The following is a 24,154-nucleotide window of genomic DNA, read 5'->3' as shown; positions in this document are numbered from 1 at the left end:
ATTCTGTTTCCGCATGGACCAGTCTGCCTCCCGCATCAGTGGTTTCCATCATGGACCTTGAGTCGTGTGTTGGCCGAGTAAAAATTACCCTCCCAAATAATCCATGTACGGCCTTCCGTTTGTCGCCGCTCTACTGTCAAGTTACGAGGGGCTTGCGTTCTCATCAAAGAATACGGCATAGAAAATGACCTTTGTGTTAGCACTCACTCGCTTTTCTATCTTCAACTTCGATTGTTCTTTCGAGTTTTCTATCTCGAGGACAGTATATTGCGATAAGTCTATTACAATGTTCCTCGCGAAGCCAGAATGGCCGGGTTTAGCACTTTTTTTTATCAGAATTTGAACTCAAACCCAAAATTATCGATCGCCCAAGGCTCGACAACTATCACAAGATTCTAGTAGGTTGTATAAACCGCTGCTGATTTTGCGATTGCTTGGACAGAGCCACGGGGATTACAAACCGAAGCCGCATGATCTAAATCTAGGCCAATCCACGCGCCGAGCTTTTTTGCGGAACCTTTCCTACATCTGTGACTTTGATACATGTAAAGGCGGAGATACCTGCACCGCAATTGGACTTGCAGACCTCGACACTTTCTATAAGTTTTGGGTCGCTTCAAGCAAAGGAAAAGCCAATACTGCTGTCTTCCTTGAGATTGCTCTTGGACTACCGCGCAATATAAATGAGTCGCCAGAAACAGAGTTACCTCAAAACGATGCCGAGTTTGTGAAATTCTGTGTTGATTTTGCGAAAAAGCGAATCGCGAAGAAAAGGAACTGCTTAGTTAGGGCCATGAATGCTTGTCACCAAAAGGTTTCACATTTAACTACAATTGAAGGTCTACACCACCAGTGAAACATTATAGAGTTGCCGATTCTAATGCCTTGTAGCCGGAAGACTGAGCGAGTGGTTAAGATCGCTTTTATGCCATGATGATCTTCTCAAACTTTGCACGTTTGCATACGAAACCCGGCATTCTGAATTTCATTCACAACTGCAGACGGTCTACACGGGAAGAAAACTTGCTCGGCCCACAAATAGAACGCGATCCTTTTGGGCTTGTGAGACATTTCCTCGGACGGCTAGCCCATCACATCCGAGCATCAAAAGAGCTTGTAAAAACTGCCATTGATGTGGGCCAAATATTAGAAAGTTGCCAATTTTCGCTGTGGACCACATAGCGTTTGTGCCACCTCCAGCGCCAGACAGACATACTAACCTTGACGGAATTTTCAACCGTATGTTAGGGAAAGAACATGACGAGAGGCTCGAAATTGAACATGGGCTGTCAAAATTCAACGCCGTGAATCAACTTTTCGAAAGGTTTCCAGGCGAGTATCGGGATCTAAAGCCATCCTGATCGATTCAAGATAGCTGCATCCGTAAAGTCGCGATTGACATTTATTGTTGAAAGGCTTCGAATGAGGTGTCTGCAGGGGGTGTGGCACAACCCGTCGCGCTGGGAACCATCAGGAGATCACTTGTTCCAAGTTGGGGAAGATGAAAGATTGGTTCTGTCAATAGATCAAGAAGAGTATTTGGGCTCCTACCGTCGTCCTCATCTTGGTCAGAAAATGTGATGTCCATGGCTATTGATACGAATGCATAAGAAGACAGCGCAGGGTAAGATTGGAAAGCTTTTTACTGGAGGAAGACTCGAGAACTGGCTTTTTGGCTGATTCATGCCTGCACGAATTGCTTGCGTAACTTCGATTCATTCTTCTTTCTATGGGAAAGCCCCACGCGAGTCTTGAAAAATCTGCTGGTCAACTGCCTAGAGCTTCGAGAATGACCAATGGAGTTGGCCCACATGTTTGTCCCTCTTTCACCGCTCATTCTCTTGCATCTTTTTCAGTCTCGAACATCAAGATAAGCGTTCTCTCTGTGGAAACCCTTTGATTGGTTGGATATTTGGAGTTACCAATTCATGGCGCCTATTGCAAATTGATCTGCGTGAATCATGTTCTTCTCGCCATTCGTCAGAGTCTTTCGGGAACACAGTGAACTTTTGAGCAGCCAAAGTACATCATACGTATCGATTTTCTGAATATGTCGGTGCGAAAAAGACTCATAGTAGCCGCTAACTGGATTTTTATTTTTCATTTTTTTTTTTTGACGACGTTCGGGCCTCGAGATAACGCATACTTCACGAGTAAAGCCCAACCCAACGCTCTGGAGGTACAAACAATAGTTACTTCGTTCTTAATTCTTTCATTAAAGTGCTGAAACCACGTCTACCCCGCTTCATCTCTCTAGACTCAAAGCTATTTCAGTTGCTTGCTTGCTGACTTAGAGTATATCACTATGGCCACTTCCCAATCGTCAAGCTACCTTGATGTTCGGAGCTGTGAGTGTTTTGCTATGATTACATTTCAAGATATTTGGCTCTCTAATACAGTCTCAGACCAGCTCGTGGGAGAAGCGGTGTTCCACGCAAATGTCACCCTAGCCCTAGCTCGGTCCAGCAGACCCCATGAGTTGCTGGTTAGTTGGCCTATCCTTCAACCTGGAAATAAATATTCTGGCGATGCTCACTGAAAAACAGGAAGATACTAGCCATTTCGTTAGGTCATATGACTATCTTTCAGGATTGCAATACGTGACAACAGTGCCTGGCCTTCCCTTCTACGATCAGAAAAGGGATCCAAAGACAGCCATCTTTCAAGTCCTCGGCTTTGCTTACAGCTCGCTACCAGAGAAGGCGAATGCTATGATTTACAACCTACTTCGTTGCGGACACCTCACAGAAACTCGGCCAGATACGCTGGACCCATTCACCGAACACTCACAGCCGCAGTCCCAATGGAGTAATCCGATAAGCGAAGCGAGCCTACAATCCAATATAAACGATGAAAAAGATCTACCCAAATACACCTCCGCGTTGTTTGAAAAAGGACAATCAGACGGCAAAAAAGTTGAGCGTACGGTTTCAAAGCTTGATTTAGATCCTCCGCAGTTTAAAGTGACCATGCATTTTGGAGCCTTACATGGATCGGGAATTGGGCGACAAAAAAAGATCGCTGGACATTTGGCTGCAAAAGAACTTTGCTGTCGACTAGGTATGATAGTTTAAAGAGAATTGCGGGATCGTTTCTGAATCTTTCATTTTCGGCGTAAATTACATGGATTATTATCTTGTTTCCGACTTCAAGATTGAAAAGGACTAAATTGCGGCTAGGGACAAACGGCTCGTGCGTTTGGCCCAACTGGGACTTCTGTTAGAGAGATGCGTTCAAACTCCTCGGTTATTTCTTAAAGTCTGTCTCGGATGACGCTATCCCGACTGTAGCTAGTCCGGACTTGACATGTGTTCGTGGAAGTCTCATGACGCATCACTAAACAGATGGGGAACATAAGTGATCTAAGAGCTGAACAGATTATTGTTGTATTTCGTGACCTGGTTCCATTGTAAAGTTTTCAGCCAGGCTTGCGCTCTTTTCCGAGGGCGCTGATCCAATTCCAAAAGATCCTGTGCAATAGCTCTGACAGGAATATACACGTGGCCGAGTCACACAGTCTGCAAACTTTGTCTTGCATTACATACAAACTGCTGGCCCATCTAAATCAAGTTAGATGACTGGGGTATTAATACTGTAACCCAAGAGATTTTTGCGAGAATCCTATTCCTCTCTTGGAATCGCTCGCGCCCGAAAAGATTTTGCAAACTAGTTTCATCCTGAGGAGCCTGAGCGATGCCGAAACATAAACAAACTAAAAGAAGACTACGCTATCTTCACGGGTCGTGTCGAAGAGCTGACAATATTTTCATCTTGGTCATTTCCCCACATCTTGGTGAGAGAATAGAGGTTGATCTAACCGAAATGATAGGGGAGATGCGCATCCTCGCATCATGACCGGATGTCGGTCACAAAGTAAAAGCTGTTATACACTTCAAGAAGCAGGCACCTACATGGAAAGCGTGGGTGCAAGCGACGCACAGGAGGTCCTCAAGAGCGGAGCAGGAGAAACAACACCTCTGGGTGGGAATGGATTCTATGCGGTTGCGAATGGGGCAAATCCTGGGATTTACCCTTTTTACCAGTAGGTGTTACTAAAGTCCGGACGACCAAGAACCATAAAGCTAACCAAGTCAAGTGGCAAAAAGGCTGCTGAGGAACAAGTCACCGAGGAGCCGGGTTCATGTCATAAAAGATTTAGAACGATGGCCCAGGCCAAAGCTTTCATTGAAGATTGGAAAGAATCATACGCTGCAATTTGGTGTGAACTGATAAGAGAAGCTTTGGATAGAGGCTTCAGACCTCTCGGTATTCAGGCTTTCAGACGTCACGTAATGAGATTGATAGTCGATCAATTCTTATCTAAGCCTGGCAGGGAGACCGATGCCCTTGACGTTACGGAGCAAATGCCGATACTCTCACTAGAAGGCTGTACGCTTAAGAGATAAAATATGAGTTGAAGGCTAGAAGCAGAGTGATCACTCCAGCAAGACCAGTACTCCAAAATCTTCGTTTCTAACGACTTAGGAACAATGGAATTTCAGCGCCCCGACAAATGGTGGTTTTACTACCAATAAATCTATATCTTTTGTACGCACTTCACTAATCAGCCATATTACAATTGATTAAATTTCTTGCGACCTAGACTACCTTATGTGAGGAATACGTGATATTCAATGCAACACGGCCCGGTGAAGTATCAAGAAGAAGGATGTTGTTACTGTAGCAGAAGCGTTGCACAATTGTGGGCAGCTCAAATGCCGACCTTTATGTTAGCACATCACAAGTTTGGAGTCTTCGGCTCAGTCAAGATTATAGATACGAGAGATGCTATCAAAACATGGGACGAAGAAAATCAAGTGGTTTTGACCGGGCTTGCTGCACCCTTAAGGAGATTAGTGGCGTTTGCGAGGAGCTTGGGGAAGTTTGACGTCGTTCGGGAAATTGGTAGTGAAGTTTGAGTTGCGGGGCGGGGTGTATTGCCGGCGTATCTCATGGAACAGTGGGATGATGGTATGGTAGCTAGGCCAGCTCTGGATGTGGTTTTCAGGGAGTGGCTCGAGTAAGGCAATACAGATACGTCCTGTTTTGCTTTATTAAACAAGGCGCTCCACAAGATAGCAGAGATGAAACCTAATCACTCATGATAAGAACTAAAAACAAATACAGCTAAATATAAATGAAGTGTAACAAGAAGTGAACCCCAGGCAATGCAAAAGGGAGTTGGCAAAAATTTGTAACTAGATTGGAAATGTTGTCCATCTACAGTACCTCCTGAAACTGGTTTCACCATTTACACTCTTTGATTCTTTTTCAAACCCTTATTGCCAAGACAGTCTAGTCTCTATTCAGAGTTCTTCCGTGGTATCCCTGTCAACGACGCGACAAGCAAGTCGAGGGCGAGGCTATTGAGGAGTTGTATCCACAATGTATTCAGTGGGGTCTGTATCGTTTCTTACGCAAAGTAATCTGGAAATGTAGTGAGGTGTATTGACTTGTAATTCAATACAGCTGACTCCTCGATACCCCACTTTAGAAGCTGTCGTCGGCAGGTCTTGACAATCAATCACGAGTGGTCACACTAGGATGGATGGAGCCCAACCTAGGCTCTTCAAAGCACGAAGTTGTCGATGACATGATCCGCAGACGCATATGCTGCTCTCTACAGCCAGCGTACTATCCTGAGAATCATTTCCAATAGCCTGCGCCTTATGCCGAGGATAGGCATAGTTCGAAAGATCAAAGAAAACCACGAATGGCCTCGCAACAGGACGCAATATCTATGATTTGGATAAAGATATACAGTAATTATCTGCTTTATCGGTATCTCCGGGTTGTTCCACAATTGGTGACACTTAGATAGTGATTGGTGTGTTGTGGCATGCGGTACGTCCATTCACCGCATAATAGCTCTGCAAGAGACAGTTATACAAGGTGCCATTATGGAACTAATTGTGTGAATGATTATGTAGACTTAATTTAGGCTTTTTAATTTCCCTACTTTTGTAATAGCCGAACTACCATTTGTAATACAGTATGGATGGATGATATCATTTACCCTGACCTCTCGCAATTAAGCGATATACAGGCTACCACTATTGTGTAAATACATGATTGTGTGTTCCAATGAGATTGTTCCAAAACTTCCTGAACGGTGAACTTTGAGCCTCACCTGGTAAGGCCTGTCGTGGCCTTTCTGCCGTTTGCGGTATTAGGCTGCCCTCATGGCGCGGCTGTGAGAAATATACGAGTGAGACGGACAACAAGCGTCCGATTTTGGCTGCATCTCTGTTAGGAACCGCGAGAACGCGGGCAAAGCAGAGGCTAAGAATCTGGACAGTGATTGTGTGACAGATGCGGTTTTGTTCCGAGTTCGTTTGCTTGAGCGTTGGCTTGTCTTATTCTCGAGCTGGAACGGTGACGGTTTATTGTGAAAACGGAGGTGAAGATCATCAATTGTGAGTATGGGGTTGGCGGGAAGAAAAGGTTCTTGCACTGGAGGAGTCGGTTGCGGTATGGATGTGACAGGTCGCTGGAGGACGGACGCATAGGTTGTTTGTTGGTTTTGGGGCGAGGAAGTGATGGACGGTATCGTTTGATGAAGCTGGGGAGATTGGGCTGTTGGAGGCTGTTGAAGCTCTGGGTCTATTATGGCGGGTAGCGGATTGGAACGGCAGTCCAGGTTGGTGTTCTTTGTACTGGAGTCGTCTGTAGTTTGTGTACTGGAATCGGCGGTAGGAGTTGACCGTTTAGGGGAGGAGAATGCGGTGGTTGAGGAGGGGGGTTTGTTGTGAGTTCCGAGGTGGTGTTTCAAATCGCACGAGATTATCTGCCATATGCAGTCTTCCTCGTGTAGCTGTTGCACTTCCTCGAACGGGGTGCATTGGAAGGTGGATAAGTGCTTGGTCGATTGGCAGGCAAAACAGCATGCCACATTGCTGACTCTTGAAGGTCGGTAATAGAAGCCATTCTGGGCCAGTTGGAGCGGAGGGGCCCCAGCAAGCACTATTCCTTTGAACGAACGAGCTCGGGCTGTGATGGTGGAGTAATCGTAGGTGATTGAGACGAGAAAGTAATCCTCATCGTGAGAATCATCCTCGACGTGAGAATCGTCCTCATTATGAGAATCATCCTCGGCGAGAGAAAAGTCCTCAACGTTGGGGTATTCGGGTGAGATTGTGGGGTTTGCGGCTTCGGGGGTGGGAGATGTGCGACGGGTTGGGGGGTTTGGAAGCTGGGGTTCAGCCCCACCCGCTGGCTTCTCGTGGTCATCCCCATGGTTCTGAATCGGAACACTACCGATGCTGTCGTTAATTACAGTAGCGACCGGTATCCGAATCTTTGGAATACAGTAGCGCCCAATATCGCCTTCCATGTCGGAACTCTTTCAAACCCTAATCACATGACACTGGAAACCTGACACGTTTTGTCCATACCTGTAATAATACCAGCTCCTGGAATCTAAGCAACGGTATCGACTTCGCTATTCTATATTCTATATCTCGCAGCTGCTTCATTGCAGAGAGCTTTGTCTTCCTGGGTCAATTTGGTTTCAAGGTGATAGGCGATAGACAAGGCTCAAATATAAAGTTTCCAATCGGCCTTGCTAGGAATCACTTATTCCCATATGCGAGCTGCGCAGCCGAAACACCATAGGAAATGCGATATATGCTACACTTACATCTCAACAACCAGAATAATGGCGTTCTGCCCTCATCGTCCTTTGACTCCACGTCCACCTCTCCAGTTTCAAGGAGCAATTGCATTACCGCCTCCTGACCACTTCTCGCGGCCCAGGAAAACGGTGTCTGACCCTCACAGTCCCTTGAGTTCACGTCCACCTTCTTAGTTTTGAGTAACAACCGCACCACTGCCTCATGACCGCGTCGCACGGCCCGGGATAATGCCGTCCATCCCGTGGAGTCCTTTGACTCCACGTCCACCTGTTCAGTCTCAAGGAGTACTCCCACGACCGACTCACGGCCATTTTCTGCAGCCCAGGACAGCGGCGTCCGACCCACACAGTCCTTTGAGTTCACATCCACCTTCTCAGTTTTGAGTAACAACTGCACCACTGCCTTATGACCGCGTCGCGCGGCCCAGGATAATGCCGTCCATCCCGTGGAGTCCTTTGACTCCACGTCCACCTGTTCAGTCTCAAGGAGTGATCCCACGACCGCCTCACGGCCATTTTCTGCAGCCCAGGACAGCGGCGTCCGACCCACACAGTCCTTTGAGTTCACATCCACCTTCCCAGTCTCAAGAAATAGCTCCACCACTTTAACATGGCCATTCGATGAGGCCCAGAATAATGGTGTTCGATGATGCTCATCCTTTACGTCCACGTCTACCTGTCCAGCCTTAAGGAGTAATCTCACTACCACCTCATAGCCATTCTCTGTGGCCCAGAATATTGGTCCCCGGCCACTATAATCCGTGAATCTGATTTCCGCCTTTTCTTGTATTGACCTTTGAGCTGTACCCTCATTTCCGCGTATGGCAGCCCATACCAGTGCCGAGCTTGAATTTTGAGAGTTCAGGCGATAGAGATGTTGAATAAGTTCCATGTAGAGTCGTTTGCTAGTTTGACATAATGTGTATAGGTCTCTTTCTGCTTCTAGGAATGAGCCTATCATTTGGATTAATTCCGAGGGCAGGCGGAGGAGAGACATGGTACGCCAACTATAAAATAGGTAAGTCAGGCTGAGCGGAAAATGAACTCAAATCGTTGTGAACAAAGTGAGGATTGGGTTTGTGGTAGGCGCTGGTACCTTGGACAAATTTGAGATGATGCGACCGGGAAGGTGGACAGTAGATAAAGAAGTGACTAACGTATTTCACCAGCGAGTGGGCCACCGAAAAACAAATAGTAAATGCGATATTATACCGTTTCGCCGTGTGACGGCTTCTGAGGTTTAGGGTTTGAGAAAGCTCCTCTGTGTTGTCCACCATGGAAGGCGAAACTGGTTGCTACTGTAAGCGATTTTTCCATCAATTGGAACTATAGCAATTCTGTTTTGTCACTTACCATCTTCGAAATCACATGCTCTTAACAAATCCACGTTGTGGCCCGAGATTCATAAACCCTCCTGGCATCACTACCGATATCCATGCCATTATCTTCTCACGTGTAACCTCCGCCAGGACATCTTCGCGTGATATCTCTCCAGACAGTGCCCTTGCAAAGAGCGGTTAAAGAACCTTGAGATAATAAGCGCATATGTGCTATACCCATTCAGCATCCAGATCCTTCCCATATCTCCGCATGACTATGATACTCCCACCGAAGCGCCAAGGGGAGCTACTAGACATGCCCCAACTGTCAAATTCTGCATCTATATCAATGGCTAGAATTTCAGGATGGAGGTTTCGCCAAGCATCCTCTGGTAGTTCATCCAGTAGCGTGATTCCATCCTTCAGTTCGTCAGGATTGATCTTGCATATCCACATCGGATCTTCAGGTGCCATGGACAGGCCCGAAACCATCGTAGTGCTTGGGAAATCACGATCGACAACCACCGATTGAAACTGTTCATAGCTCTTGAGCTTCTACTCAAGGTGACAGCTAATTTGAACAGCCCTAACAGAGCCGCCACTAGGTGTTTCGCGGATAGTTTCATCAAAATATGTGCTGAAGTAGTCCAGGACGTGTCGAAAATCGGCGCAGTCTATATCAATATATTCAGATGATGGGTCCCCGCGCCTGCCACTCATCGCAACATAGTCTCTGCATAAGTACCTCATGTAGTTCAAGCGGACGGCGCCAAATAGTCAGCAAGTACCCGGTCCCCTCACGAATCAGCAATCATCACTGCTCTCACGAAAGTTCCAAGCAAGTACGTTTACACGATACATATACATTGTACCATATTATAAGGATACTTGACCAAGGTCAGCCTTTTTCTGTTTTAGCGTGCCCCGCTCTGTACAGATATATATCTAATTGTGGGAGCCTGTATATCGCCAAAATAGTTAGTTTCACCACTAGACCAAAATACGAATCCGCACCCAGTCTAGTGGGTACATAGTGGTCTATAATCAACTAAAAGCCAGGGTCAGGCAGGATAAATAAAATTATCCATCCATCCATACTTATTCCTTTCTTTAGAACATAAAATCCCTAAAGGGCCTAGTAGCCACACTGTCCGTATTTTAAACCAAAAAGGGGTTAACAAGCGTAACGTAAGAGGAAGCTGTAGTTGAAAGGCCTAACAGGGTGCTGAGTAGGGTCATAAGGATAGTGCATTCTGGTACTGTAAGGAATAAGCCCCCCTCAAATTATCACTTAGACTGGGCCTTCATATTTCATCATATCAATGAAAAGACCCTTCGCCTCCTAGCCTACTTCTGCATAACTTGTTCTCTAGCTAGTTCAGAAAGTAAAAAGGACTGAAGAATGAAAGCATTGCGTTTGTTGCATCGAACGCAGCACCGGTCAATAATTGCCCCACAAAAGGGAAAAGATCCAATGATAAGGCTCATGGCTATATTGGCCACCATTTTCTTGTACAACGACTTAGGGAGTCTCGGGTGTAACATTCTACAATCACGTAGCAGTTTCATCGCAAGGATAGTGTTGACGACATCACCAATGCTATAGGTATCGTTAGCAAGATACAAACGGTGGAAAGAGAGAAGCAAGACACACAGTGGGAAAAGTCCAATAAGCAGACCCCAATTATCAAGGCGTCGGGCCTGGCGTTTGATCGCATTGAGTTTCCGCGCGTTCACCTTGGGTGATTTCCCTGGACCGATGGTCTCGTTGAGATCATTCGATGTCTTGCCAGGAGACCCACATGACCGATCATGATCATGGGCCATTCCTAGCAAACCTTGTGCTCGAGAAGTGTCTACGTTGGTGCATGTGTCGCCTTTCTTCGGTGTCAGGAAAACCAATCGACCCGCAAGTTTGCGCAACATCTTTGAACGAGACCCTTTGTAGTAGGTTGTACTTAGTGAAATTAACCACGGGTGACGCGAGCATAATAAAAGCAGGCCCAATTACAGATCAAAATTAGGTACGTGAACCCTAAAAATGAGCGATTTGCTTCCTATTTTCAGGTGGACCGATTTGACATACTCTTAACAGAGCTGCTCATTAAACCCAAATATCCGAGATTTGGGAATATGGCCCCACCGTTACACGATAGACTCATGGCCCTTTCGATTGGGCATAGCCCATTACGACTTGCTGCGTTTTTAGTGAACAATAGATATGTAAGATTGGCTTGTTCTGCTCGTGTTACCTTACAGTGGCGACCGCTTTCGCCTTCCATGTCTCCAATCACATGAAACGCTAATCCATATACGAGTTAGGTGCAAATAATCCGGTTTGTAGCAAATGTGGGAAATAATACTGCCTATTTTATCACTAGACCACCACAACAAAAACCAAGATTCTTGTTTAGGGCCTAGGGAGGCCATATCCCATTTCGACAGCTAACCAGGCTAAAAATCCCTCTATCTTGAAATACCTGTATAGAAGATACGAGGACATCTACTGTAGAACTTTCTTAGAAGCCTGGACAGCAGTAAGTTGGGAGGTTCGACCCAAACCCAGCAAACAAGAAGATCTTGAATCGAACAGGCACTCTGTCAATAATCATACTATGCATCTTGCAGTTGCGCTGCTGAAAAAACCTTGTGCTTTTCGGAGAGTTCGTCACAATAAAGCTTTTTCTTTGTAATCTCTGCTAGTTACTGCTGATGATCATGCCTATGGCTTTGAACCTAACTAACTATTTGCTTTGGGTTGGTGATAGGATATGACTATAAGTAGCAACGCCCTGCAGAGTATAAGTTTCACCCGCCACACTCCATCTCTCGTTCACCATGGCCACGCAGCCGGCATCTCAGTCTCTGTATTACAGCTGCACTTTGGTAGCCGCTTTATACAATGTGGCCTGCTTCCTATCCCGCGGCAGTCCACACCAAAAGAGGAGGAAATATCGCCCCGAGCGCCGAACTCCACTTCAAAGTTCCCTAACGGCCATGATTGTGCTCACATACACCACTCAGACAATTCTGAGGGCTACTATCAATAACTTTGACCGATCTCAGTCATTCCTCGTGCATATGACCTCCCTAGCCGCAGTGTGGTCTGCAGTCTGGCTGCGACGAAACCATCGTTCCAAATACGAGTTGGTCGGAACGCCAGTGGATACTGCCGATTTTGAGATTCCACTTCTTGCGCTCGATTTGTTCCACGAAGCGAGCTAGTGGAAGCCAGCCAAGCAAATTGTAATTTCAGCCATTCGTCTTTTACTGCTTGTCTTGGTGGTGATCACCACCCTTTTGGAAATCAGACAGAGAAAGAAAATCGTCTCAGATGAGTCGCGCCCTTTTTTAAATGGAAATCGATGAACCTACGACGCAGTGTCTAGTCCCGATTCGGATGGTAGCAGTGCTCTGTCTGACAGCGACAGCGATTCGGACAAGAACCAAGATACAAGAGCTGCGCGGGTCAAAGGGCTCCGCAAAGCACGGCTTTATTCGCTTGGTGGCTGGTGGAGTCACTTGAAGAAGTTTGGCATTTTTCTACCCTATTTGGTGCCTAGGAATAATCGTAAAGTGAGCCCTGCATTGCCAGGCTGGACACGATACAATTTTCTCACGCTCTCTACAAGCCATGTTCAAAACACTTCGACGCGATGTTTTTGACATTAATTTTCCTGGATTTCCTATCGGAAACATCAGACAACTCAGTCCGAATCCATTAGCAGCTGCAAAACACGCGTGTGTCTATTGGATAGACCATATTTAGAATGGCTGGTTTGATGGGAAAGATGATAAGGGTCTCAACGAGGGAGGATGCCTGGATATTCTTCTATGGCAGAAATGTCTTCTCGGGCTCGAAACTTAGCATCATGAGAAGCGTGTCTCAAGACATAACAACTATGCTAAAGCTTGCGAGCTTACTTAAGATAAGTCAAAACGAGAAATCTCTTCATCAGTGTGGTGTGGTACAAGTGAAACTGGCTTGAGAATGAGTATAATGAATGCAATACATTTTTATGTCAAGAAGTTTCCCTGCTAAAGCTGAATCAAAGAAGCTAGTACCTCTAATTCATATGCAAATGCCGCGAGAAATAGAAGATCGATTATTGGAAGCAAGTCGTCCGTCCCTTCCATTTCTACGCGCGAATAAGAATATAGTGAATTTGCAGGATGCTAATTCTAAAAAGTGGAAGCGACTACAGACGAAACATGCCAAAATTTAAAAGCTTTGCCACCATTTCTTGAACTGTAATATTCGTTAATGTGTAGGCTAAGAATGACCCGTGAAAGGGCAGCTCAGAGAGCACCTCCCGCGCACATCCCTTAAGAACGTCATACTTAGACACGTCCATGCTACAATCCGACCTAAGGCAAAAACGTATCACAGGACACGGCATGCATAGCATCTCGGCTATGAATGTATACCCGGAAGATATGGAGCCATCGCAATAATGCCCACTTCAGATTGGCCCTCACTTTGGAAGCACAATTAGCCAAGGTAGATGCATGCGTCAAGACCCAGCGTTCGCCTGGCCAGTCAGCGAGGTTGCCGTCGAAGTTTGTCATGTCGAAACCGCCATTTGGTCCCGGGTGCTGATGGTTTTCCGCTGAATATTATTCATTAACCTATCTATGCCCAGGCCCGAGTTTAGCTCGGATATCCATCCGATCGCAATGAAGAGGGGGCCAACAAAATAGAATGCTAGGTCTAGTTAGATGTCCGTTGGATATTGAGATATAGTCGCAGTTTGGACTTGGATGTTGGCATATATTGCGAAGCTTCAACTGAACGGAAAGGCTTAGCTGGGTGACTATTGTATTCTAACCGTACATGCATATAGGGAGGATCAAAAGTACCCAACACCTGTTGTCTCTATTTCCCCGTTTTAAGCAAGATTTTCCTTGCGTGCAGCATCTGGGGCGGAAGGCCATAGGGACATGCGTGCTCGCAAGCTATTCAGCTGCGCCATACTGTAGGCCTCTTTCAGAATATCAACCAGGTCCATCGCATGGCGGAACCTAGAAATCATAACCATCAGTACTTTGTCAATAATATTCGCGAGAAGCACTTACCCATATTTGGCACGTTCTGTTATGGCAGAGTGAGTATTCTCATGTTCACCGTAGTAAGTCTTTAGCATAACGTGAGTGATAAGTTCATGGGTAACCTTGTTAGAAATGTCGTGCAGAACTCCGTCATTGCTCATAGTGACAACCTCATTCGAGTCGGCCTGTATGGATTGCTTTATGTCGGGATCATCAGGACTTGTGACTAGAAGATGAACAGGTAGGCCCGATTTCCGTATCCCGTCGATGGTCTTTAACACTTCAGTACCTGAGAGGCTTTTATCCAAGCCGTCTATCAGAATGAAAGCCTGAGAGAATTTTCCCAGGATTTGAAGAAGCAAATCGCGAAGTGAATCACTTGACAATTCTTGACGATGATCGACAAGTTTATGTAGGTGCTCGTGGTTGTCACGCAACTGGTCAGAAAGATTCCAGAGCAGCGAACGTAGCATATCGGTATCATCTTGCTTTGACTCCTGCGGTAGGTTGTCATCGAAGAAGAAAGAGGCAATTCCAATTCCTACAGAACTTTGTCCACATCTGTGTTGCTTTGCCACATATTCGAGAGCCGTACCACAAAGGAAAGATTTCCCGCATCCTTGGGGTCCATGAACCAAAAGAAAGGAATCGGTCTTTGTCAACCAATCGCCAAATTGTGTGCTCTCAATAAACCACAGTCCCGTTGGGATGTAGCGTTGATTCATTGCTTGCCAAAAGATGGCGGGGTCTTCAGGACATGGAAGCCACAAACTGAGCTCTTTCTTTCTATCCATGCCAGCGTCAAGCTCAGATGCTTTGAGCGCAATGTCCTGTTCTGAGGAACGTAACACAGCGAAAGCGTCTCCTTTTAGGCTTTCTATCAGGCTTTCCCATGAATTTGGGCCACCTAAAAAGGTATCTTGCAATCTTTGCGACAAAGTTCGTATGTATCCTTTGGTGTTGCTTTCGACTAGTTTGCTCTCCAACCTTGGGATAATATTTCCAAGTCCCTTTGTAATGATATCCTCCTGGGCTTTCCTCTCAATGACTGATGATTTTCATGCCGAAAGAATCAACTTCAAAACATTCTCAATAGATTCTAGTTTAGAAACTAGGGCTTTCCGGCCCCGTTGCTGTGAGAGTAATCCAATGGTAGAGCGGATGGCACTCCCACCACGTGAGAGCAGTTCTACCGCATCTGACTGAGTACGAGTCATAGGTCATAGTTGTGTTGTGCCACAGTTCTCCTGGGAGCAAGAGACGGAAAAGAAGTCAAGAACCTTGGCTGGGCAAAAAAATTCTTTTTGCGAAGGACCCGGATTTATGCGGCCATTAAAGTAGGCAAAGTTCTCTATGAGAAAGGGGGTGAGAAAACGGATTGGTAAGCTTACTGTCAAGAACTATGTTGCAATACCTAGCCGATACAGGGTATTTCGTACCCGAATATCAGGTGACAGGTACACGCCAATCGCATCCTGCACAAAATATCACGTCACGAATTTTGACTTCTCCATTGGCCACTAATGGCCACTAAGAATTGACAATCTCAGGAACTGTATTTGGTACAGTACTTCCGGAAATTGGTGTCACCACCTACACTCTTAGTATTTCTCCTCCCTTAACGCCAAGAGGCGCTAGTCCCATTCAAGGTAGGCATCGGAATATTGATATTCCAATATTTACTGGAAGACGCGCGCGTTGCGCGCTTCGGCCCTGAAACGAAGGATTGGAAAGGAGAGGAAAGATCATATGACTAAGAGCCACGATATCGAGCCAGGCAATCAAACAAACTTGCTATTCAGTTGCTATATTTTGATTATGCGAGTATATCAGCCGCTAAAGTTGCTCTTAGTTTTTGAGAGCACTTCTCTAGAGTGGGAGAGGTATCCTGTGATAAGGCCTTGATTTGTCTGCCGTGTCTAGTGCATTTGTTTTAATGGGTTCAGAGTAAAGCTGGTTATTGAGAGAGGAGTTTGGTAGGGTGCTGCACAACGTTTGTCCTTTTAGACCTATAGTCTGCAGTCTAGACAGCGTATAACGCTAAGTCGAGCAAGAAGCGGAACCTAAGAGTCATAACAAGAAGAACAAGACGAATTCAAAGACAACACAGCTTCACACCGCATACGCAGCGAACACCCGACAATAGTTATATAGTTATCGCCCACAGTCATAGCAAGGCCGGTTAGATAAGATTTCGAAACTAGGACACAAAAGCGAGACGAGGGACAAATACAAGAGATAACATACTCACTGGGAATCGTAGTGGTAGTAAACAGCACAGCGTTGCAATAAAACGAAGGACAAGGTGCAGAAGACGAAGCAATCATAGTTGCTTAACGTGCATAAATATGCGGACAGAACCCTACAACCCTAAGCCAAGACGATCTAATCCGAAAAAAGCGACAATAATGCAGGTACCAGGAGGCAGGAAGAGCGAATGAGCGACGTGCGTGGAAAAACAGCCCATACGTAGTTAAGCCACCTATTTTTGCAACGTCTCGCGCACACGTACATCCGTGTTGACTACTGGAAGACGCGCGCCACGGCACGCTGTAAGCCCTGAAACGACGTGGCATTAGTGGATAATGATCTGCAGGACGTGGCAATACATGCATGAGGCATGAGAGGCAAAGGGGCCGGATCAGACACCTCACGCCCAAGCCGCAAGTGTTTTGGCTTCTAAAGCACGCAGTCTATCCATTTCCACGATAAGGTCGGGATCGGGAGAGAAGCGGAGATCATCAAAACTAATCTTCTCGAGTAAATGGAGACCATGGAAAGACTGCAGCCTGGAAAGTTGAACGTAAAGGGAGCAGTACTTCCGGTGAGAATCTTGTCCTCGTCGGGCTGTGCCGTTTTTTAGGTCTAGGATCGCGGCAGAGAGAGTCGAGCCTTGCACTTTGTAATCGGTGAGACAGAAAGCGGGGCAGATTGGGATCTGCTTCCTTCTCACAGACAGGCCTTTCACGGTGATAGAACGTTCTATTGGGAAGATCGGCATGGTTGAAGGTGGAAGACGGTCAAAATGCGTTTGCAAAATTCGATCCGGTTTGAATATCACGGAGGCAGGCGGTCTTGTACAGAGCGTGTAAAGGTCATCCAAATCAAACAATTCGGCTGTGAAAGTACATTAGTGATGCTTTAGGATCCCATATGTGGAACAGAAACTTTCCAGTTGGATCCAAAACAACTCCCCCTGCGGTGCCCGTGGCACCGTTGACCTGGCCAAGAGGGGTGCAGGCGTTAGTGAGCATGACGGTTGGCATATCTCTCGTATAAAGAAGAAGACCTGGAAATGGGACCTGGGCACTGTGATCTGGCTGGAGCAACAAGTCATGAGCTTGAAGTCGAAGGTTTACGGGGGCAGTTGACTTAGTCCGGGAGTGAATCGCGGCAAAGACATAAATCCGCTGAGATCTTCTTTGAGCAAAATTCTCGATACGGATCCGGTTGATCGAGTGTCGCATGGCGTTTAATTTGACAATGACAGTGGCATCCTCCGAGGTTGGATCTACAAGTGAGGGGATGGATTTGGAATTCAGGCGGGTAACATCGTCCTCGGTCAATGCTGCTCGCCTCATGCGTGTCAAGAACTCATGAAACGAAGGATCTTCGGATTGTCTCATTTGCTCATCGAGAATGATGACGTGTTCAAATCTATGCCAGACCAGCCGGCCGGCGGCGTCCTCATCAACTCCATATCTTGGTTTTTTCCACAGTGGTGGGCCGCGAACAGGAGGGAACTGGAAGAAATCGCCCATAAGAATCACGATGGGAAGGCCACCAAAAAGGTCGGGAGAGGATCTTGGCAGTGACCGAGCGACTTTGCATTGATTGTTGATCACGCTTAGCATTCTCAAATCCACCATGCTCATTTCGTCAATAACCAAGATAGTCTTTTGCGCCCATAGCCTTCTAACGCGGGTGCTGATGGCTGCGTTATAGGAAAGATTGATGCCAAGAGAAGTATGATAGGTGTTACCTCCTAAATTGTCTGCTGCAGCCCCCGTGGGGGCGGTCAGGATGATCTCGTGTTTCCGACCAAGAATATCCAGAGCGGCTTCGATGGCCTTAGGTATCTGGGTCTTACCCGTGCCACCTTCGCCCGTAATGCAGAGGAGAAGTTGCTTGCGCCTTGATGGATCACATGAATGATCAGCCCACATGATAATTTCAGTTAGTAACTGTTGTGATATGAGGCTGGTGCAGATCAGGAACCAAGCCGCACCGTCGGAATTAGCTCCGAAGTGTCTATACAGACGACCAAGTTGATTGGAAATCAACCTGGCTAAATTGTTGTATATATAGGCTCATGTATCCCTCTGAAATAACAAGTCAATTTATACCTCTGAACAACAACAGTAACTTCCGCACCACGAGCGATTGCTTCCTATTCAGTGGGATATCCGTGGCGACCAGCGTCAGCACAGAATCTGGCGTTGGATTTCCGAGGAGAGCAAGCCGTGCTGGAGTTTCACCAGACATGCTTGCGTTGGTCAATACGGGTTGCAGCACGCCGTCTTCATCTGCTAAATCAAATTCATGCAGTTGAGCGGTAGCAGGTTCAGACGGGCCGCCGTCCTGAAAGGGTTTCTTATGGTTGGTTAGGTGGCTTTCCCAGTCCCGTAGGACCGTGGGTGGGACAAATTTTAAATCCAAGGAGTGATCTGATCGGAGAGAATGAGTACTGGAAGGAAGCGGGTTTATCCGTGCGGAGTTGTGTGCTCGGCAGAAAGTTGCCAGGATTGCTGTTCTCTTCGCAGCCATAAAACAATCACGGCCCCAGGTCGTGCTCACAGTATTATAGGCGGCAATCAAAGTCTCCGCCGTGAACCTCTCATCCTCAGGAGTTACGAAACAATCGTTATCCTGTGCGTCTATGCGCTCAAGGTCGGCCGAATCCATGTGATCAACATGGCGGTCGAACAGCTCGGCGGGGTTGTTCATAGAGTGTCGTAATCTAGCCTCTATCTGGCAGTCTTCCTTGGATTTCCTGAGAAGCTCGATATTAGCGGCAAATTCTTGGATATGTGGCGCAAGCGTGGGTTTGACCGACGACCAGATGTGAGACAAGATATTGGTTTCGGGAGGTTCACAAAGACACCTATCGCGTAGTTTGTCCCAGGGAACAAAAAGACCGAGAAGTATCTCCGCGAGATCATTCGCAATGGCATCGGTCATCGGATGCCCTCCGCGAATGGAGTCTTCCGCCGTTTGGTACTGTGTGAGTTGCCCACTGAATGCGACGGTGGCTATCTGGGACGATGAGCGGGCGACATGCTGGACACAGGCACTACGTCTTGGGTGGCGCGGGTGAAAGTCAAAGTGATCGGGATGATTCCTTCGCTTGCTTCCTATTTGAACCAGCATGCAGTACTCAAAGAATGAGAAGGCGGCAAGGTCGGCCCCACGCCATTTATAATTGTCGAACAAACTCACTGGAGCTGTATCCCCAGCTTGGAATGTACAGGGCTCGTCGGCAGTTCCAGCGGAATCATCAGCGTCTGTACTGGACCCACGTCGAAGATCACGTACGTACTGCCTAAGCCACCACAGGTTGACACGGACGAAATTGGCGTTGACAGTGTAGTAGTTAGGAAGATGGAGCAGCGTACTGGCGACCTGAACACCGCTCACTTCCCGGTCGTGCGCCAGACTATTGAAGCAACGGAGGGCGAAATTATCCATATTCCTTTCCCGAAGCCGCAGATCACTGGCGGTTGGTGGGTCAGCGGTTTTTTCCTTTTCGATCGCTTGCTTCAAGAGTGCTCCTTTCGCTATCATCTGCCATGGAGACACGTCGTCTTTAGTGGCGTAGTTGGTGATGTAGTATACTAAAGCCAACGATTTTGAGACGGTCGGGATCCAAGAGATATCATGATTTGAACGGAGACAGCTGGCAATGGTGGGATTCCACGGGTTTATCCAGGGATGATTCCGAGCTAAGTGAATCACCCCAAGATCGTCGATCTTGGACGATGGAACGATTTCACGGGGCATCCCAAAGCGACACGTGCTTTTAGACCGGTCTGTCGGGCGGTATTTGAAGCACGTGGCGAAGTGCCAATTGGAGCGCAATTGTTTAGACCGAGCAACAAGGTTGCTATCATTGAATAGTCTGAGGTGGAAATCATGATCCGACTCTGGGTCGGAAGCCGAGGGGCACATTGGCGCAAGATTGACTTCCGGGTCAACGGGAGTACTCTCATCTACGCTCTGGATGATGACACTTTCGAGGTAATGGAGTACGCGCATAGCAAAGTCAGCGTCGGCGAGGACGCGGCTTCGCAGATTAGCAAATGAGAGGTTGCCTTTGAGCCACACCATTGCGTGTAAATGCAACATCCCCCTGCCATTGGTCTCAACCACGCCATAATGGTTTGAAACATCGCCGAGGATTCCAGTGCGATCGCGCCCGCTGGCGAACAATCCTTCCAAAACAGCGGTACAGACATTATGGAAAAATGAGGCAACCGCCACTGGGTTGGACGTGGCGGTCGCATCTCGAATAGCGGAATTCGAGGCCGACAAGATATCGTCGGAATACTCAACACCAGCCAAGATGATGACAAGTGGACTTCGTAAATCCGAGGGGTTGATGGTAATCCAAAAAGCAGGCATACCAAAACGGACGATGAGACCTCGGATTTCAGAGCGCATTTTCAATTTTTGAGCGAAAGATCCAGGGACCCACATGGCAATTGCTTTCATAACATGTAGCAGACGGGAAATCGCTGGATCTTTGATTTCATGATGGTTCTCTAGATCGCGCAGCGCATCACGAAGGCGATCCTCTGTGAGAGAAGAAATATCGCCAGTGGTTGATGACCAGTGCCGACGTTGAAGAACCAATTTATTCGCGAGTGAAGATTTTCGAATCTGGAGCACGTCGTATATCAGATACATGAAAGTTTTGTGGCGCGCGAATCTGCTCTAGTCAGCGACGGAGGCTCACAAATCAGTAGCAGTCAGTAACTCATACCTCCTGCTGTGGTGCTTCAGTGCCCACTCCGCAAAAGAAGATAAAGAGACGTCCAATGAGCGTTCGTCCAGATGACCTCCGATGCCCAGCGGAAACAAAGTTAGAAAGGCTCCAGTAAAGTACGCTGCATCATGCCAATGGTCTACAAGGGTTGCCTGGCCCCGAATTCTGTATGAAAGGCTAGGTATTTGCTGCTGGCCATGTGTAAGCGTATGTTGGATGGATGATGCGGGAGGGTTCGAAACTATGTCCAACAAGGCTTTCAAGAGGCGCCTCTCGGGGCTCTGTCGTTCACCGTTAATATCAGTGGAGACAGACCCAGTCACCAGTGGCGCATTGATACCCATCTCCAGGTCAGTATCTTGTGCAGCCTGGAAATCATTTTCGTGGTTACCAGCATCCAAATGAACCGAGTAGCCCTCTCGTTCCAGGCTATCTGGCAGATCCACGGAAATGATATTCTCTTGAAGTTCGGCTGGAATGAAGTCGTCATCCCATGTGTCGATCATTTGATGGTTGACGGTAACATTGTAATAAACATGATTATGTCGTGTTAGATATTGGAGAGCCGTAAGTACCCTATGCCTTCGTACCAGCAAAAATGGAGATAAATCCGCGTAGGTGGTGGGCTGTTTTCCCAACCAAAATACCCTAATCACATCATGCAACATTAATGCTGGGCTTGGAAGAATTTCAAGAAGTGGCTCCGGGTCCTGCGGGATGACGATGAAGTGGCCGCGCAGAGCACGATAGGATACCGGTGACGTGTGGCCGCCAGGGCGCAACTTCAAAATTATTCCGAGGGGATGACTCCTAGCAATAAGACACTCCTCGACTGGGGTGAGGCCTTCAAGCGCCGACGGATGGTTTTGACACATTGTCATGTTCACACGGTTCAAAGCAGAAAATCTCGGCACAGAATGTTGGGATAGAGACTTGAGGCAGGTCAAACATATATCCCACTCGTCGTCATGTTTGCCACAGTAGTCAAGGTGGGCAGCTAGCGGCTCAAGCAAAGGGTCACTGTCCTCCATCTCTACAATCTCCGAAACCGGCACAAACCTCCCACAGGATGAGCACACACCTTGCTTTGAGGCATTTTCTATAGATTCCTGATATTGGGCAATGGAGGCTCTTATTTGAGCTTCAGTCAGCACCGGTGGAAAAGTCGCAGAGGCCGAATGTCTCGATTCAAGATCCTCACGCAGCAAGTTTAGAGCCTTATCGATGATATAGACAGAGTCAGTATCGGTGTCCCGCATGTGTCTTTTAGGCTGTGGAAGCATTTGAGACGGACCCGACCTTTTCGTCGGGACGGCGGATTGAAGCGAGCCAGGCAGGTAGGGAATTGATCGACGGGCGTGGGAATCCGTTTCTGGGAATTCATTGGTGGAAGCCCCTGGCATATAGTGGGACTGTGAGGCTGGATTCCGAACTAACGGATCTATTGCAACTGTAGTTGGATTGGGAACAAGCCGATCGCCTGCTTCCGAGACTGTGGGGAGACAGGGTCTCGTAATCATATCCAGGGTCGGTCTTGGAGCAAGAAGGCGAGGACGTGACGAAACACGTTGCCTGTAGGGGTACATGGTTCGGAGCGGATGGCGGAGGTGATTCCAGACAGGGATACCGGGATAGTTGGCTGCAGTATTGCAGAGGGGATGCCAGGTTCGACCAAGGTGGAGTGGACGCTCGACGGGGTAATATAAGAAGGGGGAGGGAAGTGAGGATAGGGCCGGGCTAATTGAGATGGTAGCGCCGGAGTCGGCGAAAAACCAGTAACTACAAGGGCATCATTGCGACAACTTGGTGAATCGTACGAGGGAGGAGGGAAAGGACATGAACGTGAGACTGATGGGGTGGCCGGAACGCATGTAGGAGGCGGGGAAACGGGTTGTACAAGAGTAGGCCGGCAACCTGAAGGGGAAAGTTGAGATGGTGGGGAGAAAGAATTCCGGAAGTAGTCGAATGCCATGCCTGGATTGGTTCCCAAAGGAAGACATATCAAATAAGAATGTCTTTACATATCTCCGTTATATCCATACGTATAGCAGGCAAGCACGTCAAGAACATAAAGTAGGCAATAGATAGTTGCAAATGGTCCTGAAGACTTTAATGGGTAGAAGCAGTAAATTTTCAGACACAAGAGTATAGGTAATAAGAAGCGGTGTGTCAGGACACGCCAGAGTCATTTAACCAACCAGATGAACATCTTATAGAAGTGCGTAGCAAAACCATGCACGTAATAAGCATGAGGATATAACGAATGAATAGGAAGCACAGGGCACGGATACCAGGGTTGGAGAGTCAGTTGTTAGGGTTATAGTAGAAAGAGCCAATGGTTAAGGATGAAAACCGCCAACGCTAAACCGAACTGAACATTGCTCGAACAGCAATCAGAAGAGGGCGTGGAATGAGAAGAAAAGAGAAAGTAGCGAATCAGAGGCGAGCAGTGGAACAGAATAGCGAATTAGAAGCCAGAATTTGGCTAACAACAGCCCAAAAAATTAAGTTTTTGGAAACAGGGGTATTCCCGCGGGCGGAGAATCCCTTTCTCTCACTTCGTTCGTTTCAGGGCATTCTCTCACTTCGTTCGTTTCAGGGCATGCCGTAAAAAGGTACGTACTACATCCGGTGGGGTTACTTGGCAAGGACCGGGTATGGGTTACCCAACATAACCCGAAACCCATTGCGGGTTATAAAAGTCTACCCGAAACCCAACCCATTTGCGGGTTGGGTTTTTTCGGGTTTGCGGGTCTGCGGGTTTTGGCGCAGTCTAATCGACACAGTTCTTTCAGTGTGTGATCGCCATGTTTACGTATTTTTGTGCAAGCAATATTACATTAAATACCAAGTCTGACGGAATCCTGACTATATTGTTAATTGTCAGGATGAGGAATTGGTGTACTGGCTAGTACTGAACATGTCCCATAGAATCAGGTGATTGATTGTAGGTCTTAAGATCGGTTGAACGATCTCAGGGGACTATACAAATAAGCTTCGGCGTGTTATGTCAGAGCATGGAGTGGTATCTTACCACTAGCAAGCGATTGGTTACCAAGGAACCCACATTTCCTTTTGTTTTGTATGGTAAACTATTTCAAATGGCAATCTCGGTATAATAACCACCGAGTATGGTCACGTTCCGAGGGTATTTCAACCTGCCCTTGA

The 24,154-nt window shown here is 47.2% G+C and overlaps 10 protein-coding genes across 10 annotated transcripts; 3 read left to right on the top strand and 7 right to left on the bottom strand.

Moving 5' to 3' along the window:
* Positions 1-2,305: 2,305 nt before the first annotated feature.
* Positions 2,306-2,539, top strand: N7471_010449 (uncharacterized protein; the record flags this gene model as incomplete). Its single annotated transcript, XM_057283168.1, has 2 exons — positions 2,306-2,348; positions 2,400-2,539. The coding sequence occupies 2 exons, from the start codon at positions 2,306-2,308 to the stop codon at positions 2,537-2,539; spliced, it is 183 nt and encodes a 60-aa protein (XP_057132147.1).
* Positions 2,540-3,851: 1,312 nt separating this feature from the next.
* On the top strand, positions 3,852-4,046 carry N7471_010448 (uncharacterized protein; the record flags this gene model as incomplete). The annotated part of the gene is made up of 1 exon (XM_057283167.1): positions 3,852-4,046. The coding sequence occupies one exon, from the start codon at positions 3,852-3,854 to the stop codon at positions 4,044-4,046; it is 195 nt and encodes a 64-aa protein (XP_057132146.1).
* A 2,123-nt stretch (positions 4,047-6,169) lies between these two features.
* Positions 6,170-7,333, bottom strand: N7471_010447 (uncharacterized protein; the record flags this gene model as incomplete). The annotated part of the gene is made up of 1 exon (XM_057283166.1): positions 6,170-7,333. One exon carries the CDS (start codon positions 7,331-7,333, stop codon positions 6,170-6,172), a length of 1,164 nt encoding a protein of 387 aa, XP_057132145.1.
* Positions 7,334-7,571: 238 nt separating this feature from the next.
* N7471_010446 (ankyrin repeat domain-containing protein) lies at positions 7,572-8,630 on the bottom strand (the record flags this gene model as incomplete). Its single annotated transcript, XM_057283165.1, has 1 exon — positions 7,572-8,630. One exon carries the CDS (start codon positions 8,628-8,630, stop codon positions 7,572-7,574), a length of 1,059 nt encoding a protein of 352 aa, XP_057132144.1.
* A 553-nt stretch (positions 8,631-9,183) lies between these two features.
* Positions 9,184-9,444, bottom strand: N7471_010445 (uncharacterized protein; the record flags this gene model as incomplete). The annotated part of the gene is made up of 1 exon (XM_057283164.1): positions 9,184-9,444. The coding sequence occupies one exon, from the start codon at positions 9,442-9,444 to the stop codon at positions 9,184-9,186; it is 261 nt and encodes an 86-aa protein (XP_057132143.1).
* Positions 9,445-10,517: 1,073 nt separating this feature from the next.
* Positions 10,518-10,878, bottom strand: N7471_010444 (uncharacterized protein; the record flags this gene model as incomplete). The annotated part of the gene is made up of 2 exons (XM_057283163.1): positions 10,518-10,552; positions 10,581-10,878. The coding sequence occupies 2 exons, from the start codon at positions 10,876-10,878 to the stop codon at positions 10,518-10,520; spliced, it is 333 nt and encodes a 110-aa protein (XP_057132142.1).
* Positions 10,879-11,790: 912 nt separating this feature from the next.
* Positions 11,791-12,177, top strand: N7471_010443 (uncharacterized protein; the record flags this gene model as incomplete). Its single annotated transcript, XM_057283162.1, has 1 exon — positions 11,791-12,177. One exon carries the CDS (start codon positions 11,791-11,793, stop codon positions 12,175-12,177), a length of 387 nt encoding a protein of 128 aa, XP_057132141.1.
* Positions 12,178-13,841: 1,664 nt separating this feature from the next.
* On the bottom strand, positions 13,842-14,726 carry N7471_010442 (ATP-binding protein; the record flags this gene model as incomplete). The annotated part of the gene is made up of 2 exons (XM_057283161.1): positions 13,842-13,974; positions 14,029-14,726. 2 exons carry the CDS (start codon positions 14,724-14,726, stop codon positions 13,842-13,844), a joined length of 831 nt encoding a protein of 276 aa, XP_057132140.1.
* Positions 14,727-16,651: 1,925 nt separating this feature from the next.
* N7471_010441 (uncharacterized protein) lies at positions 16,652-17,002 on the bottom strand (the record flags this gene model as incomplete). Its single annotated transcript, XM_057283160.1, has 1 exon — positions 16,652-17,002. One exon carries the CDS (start codon positions 17,000-17,002, stop codon positions 16,652-16,654), a length of 351 nt encoding a protein of 116 aa, XP_057132139.1.
* A 103-nt stretch (positions 17,003-17,105) lies between these two features.
* N7471_010440 (uncharacterized protein) lies at positions 17,106-22,572 on the bottom strand (the record flags this gene model as incomplete). The annotated part of the gene is made up of 3 exons (XM_057283159.1): positions 17,106-18,100; positions 18,480-20,929; positions 20,984-22,572. The coding sequence occupies 3 exons, from the start codon at positions 22,570-22,572 to the stop codon at positions 17,106-17,108; spliced, it is 5,034 nt and encodes a 1,677-aa protein (XP_057132138.1).
* Between the last annotated feature and the right edge of the window lie 1,582 nt (positions 22,573-24,154).

The sequence above is a fragment of the Penicillium samsonianum genome (genome assembly GCF_028829775.1).
Source record: "Penicillium samsonianum strain IBT 33392 chromosome Unknown utg000006l_segment0_segment0, whole genome shotgun sequence".
Lineage (NCBI taxonomy): Eukaryota > Fungi > Ascomycota > Eurotiomycetes > Eurotiales > Aspergillaceae > Penicillium > Penicillium samsonianum.
This window is presented reverse-complemented; position numbering and strand designations above follow the sequence as displayed.